We start from the raw sequence: 2,389 nt of genomic DNA on the forward strand, positions 1-2,389 counted from the left end.
AAAAAAAAAAAAAAAAAAAAAAAAAAAAAAAAAAAAAAAAAAAAAAAAAAAAATAACTAGCCAAACCCAAGAATAATAGATTTAAATTATTCACGCAATCCTAGCTTTCTCTCTTAACACATTCCCTCCTCAGCCTCACCACTCCTTTGGGTATTAAGACAATCAAAGGATTTGTCTCTCTTTTTTTTTTTTTTCTTGAAAAGAAATTACTTTCCTGGGAGGCTGTCATTTTGCCTCCTCTATTCTATCTTCCCGTCAGACACTGGGAGGGTGGGCTCCAGGGCTGCCTGCTCCTTCCAGCCTGCCCTGCAGGAGTTCAGCTGGGAGGCTGTGGTCCCTTCACTCATCAGGCTGGGGGACTGGGCTGTCCCTGTGAGTCAAGGGTCAGAAGCCTCCAGTGATGGCCCCCAGTGGAGGAGCTGAAGTCCTCAGCTGTGGAGAGGCCCCCAGAAGTGGGTGAGTGTCCACATGGCCCCGACATTCCTGTCCGTTTGATTTTACAACATCCTCTGCTCTTCCTAGATGAGCCTCAAATGAAATAAAAGGAGCTCCTCATTTTGGAGACGTCTTTGGGACAGTCAGAAGCCATCTGGCTGTGAAAGCCCACGCTGATAGGCAGCAGTGTCTGTTGGCTTCCTTTGGGAGGAGAGAGCAGGGGCTCTCCTTCCCCACCCAGACATCCACGGAGTCCTCTCTGCCCCTGGCCACTCCTTTGGCACATTTCAGGTTTCTCCACAGAGCATCCAGGACAGCCCCTGAGGCAGCCTGGTCTCTGTGAAGCTGCGTGTGTCATTTGGAGTCACCCCCTCTTCTCCTTACCCCACACCCAGAAGTGCCTCATTTTCTCTCTCTCTCCACAGAAGAAATCAGTAACTTCTTTCCCTTTCTCCAGAGAGATGCCTTCAGATTCTCCTCCTTCCCTCCATCCCTCGGGGAGGTGCTGATCTGAATGAATTCACTCTCCTCGGCCGTCCAGGCCAAACTGGCCCTTTCTGGTACAAAAGTCAGCCGATTGCCCTTTCCCCTGGGCCCTGGAGATAGTCTGTATCCAGCTGTCCTCTCTGTCACATACAGGACATTCCCAAGCCAGATGGGGTGGCTGAGAGGGTGGGCCCTCAGCCTGGCCTTTAGCCTCTGAATCACTCTGATGTCTTTTGCCAGGTTCCTCCTTGTCACCTCAAAGCTCTAATATTTAACAGCCACTTACCTTAGCCAACGCGTTCTTCCAGTCCATGTCTGACCTAAACCACGCAAGTGCTTGACTCTCACAGACTAGACCTGAGGAAACTTACTGAACCTTCCAAAGGAAAGAGCTCAATAAACACATCAAGTATAAGGAATTATACTAAAATATCTAGAGAGATAGAGAGAGAGAGATTTTTTTTTTTTTTTTTTGAGACGGAGTCTTGCTCAGTCTCCCAGGCTGGAGTGCAGTGGCGCCATCTCAGCTCACTGCAAGCTCCGCCTCCCGGGTTCACGCCATTCTCCTGCCTCAGCCTCCTGAGTAGCTGGGACTACAGGCGCCTGTCACCTCGCCCGGCTAGTTTTTTATATTTTAGTAGACGGGGTTTCACCGTGTTAGCCAGGATGGTCTCCATCTCCTGACCTCGTGATCCGCCCGCCTCAGCCTCCCAAAGTGCTGGGATTACAGGCGTGAACCACCGCGCCTCGCCAATAGATAGACTTTTTAAAACAATTTTTGTGGGGTTTTTTTTGTTTTTTTGTTTTGTTTTTTGAGACAGTCTTGCTCTGTTGCCAGGCTGGAGTGCAGTGGCGAAATTTTGGCTTACTGCAACCTCCACTTCCCGGGCTCAAGCGATTCCCCTGCCTCAGCCTCCCAAGTAGCTGGGACTACAGGTGCATGCCACCGAAGCTGGCTAATTTTTTGTATTTTGGTAGAGATGGGGTTTCACCATATTGGCCAGGATGGTCTCCATCTCCTGACCTTGTGATCCACCCACCTTGGCCTCCCAAAGTGCTGGGATTACAGGCGTGAGCCACCATGCCTGGCTAAAAACAATTTTTGCAGTGACAGATCTCATCATGTTGCCTAGACTGGTCTCAAATTCCTGGGCTCAAGTGATTCTCCCATCTCAGCCTCCCAAAATGCTGGGATTACAGGAGTGAGCCACCATGCCTGGCCAATATCTAAAAATATTTTGATAAGCATATTTGAAATCCCTTTGCAGAGAATGTCTGATACTGAAGCCTTACCTGACTGTGGAAGGGCATCAATAAAGGCAAAAAAGTGCTTCTTTAAATCTTCCAAATCAGAGAATGGTCGCTGGGACCAAACAGCAGCTGCAATCAGAGGACATCTTTCAATGACATTCCCAAACACATCCACGAATTCTCCAAAGTCCATGGAGTTAACCTTCTCAATGTCCAT

General features: G+C 48.8%; 1 protein-coding gene across 1 annotated transcript in view; it reads right to left on the reverse strand.

Moving 5' to 3' along the window:
* Nucleotides 1–2,389, reverse strand: part of URAD (ureidoimidazoline (2-oxo-4-hydroxy-4-carboxy-5-) decarboxylase) — an 11,524-nt gene extending 9,135 nt beyond the window's left edge. The window contains exon 1 of the mRNA XM_025364417.1: nucleotides 2,215–2,389. Within this exon, the coding sequence (XP_025220202.1) occupies nucleotides 2,215–2,389 (175 nt within the window). The remainder of the gene's footprint in view (nucleotides 1–2,214) is intronic.

This window comes from Theropithecus gelada, chromosome 17, assembly GCF_003255815.1.
Source record: "Theropithecus gelada isolate Dixy chromosome 17, Tgel_1.0, whole genome shotgun sequence".
Taxonomy (NCBI): Eukaryota; Metazoa; Chordata; class Mammalia; order Primates; family Cercopithecidae; genus Theropithecus; species Theropithecus gelada.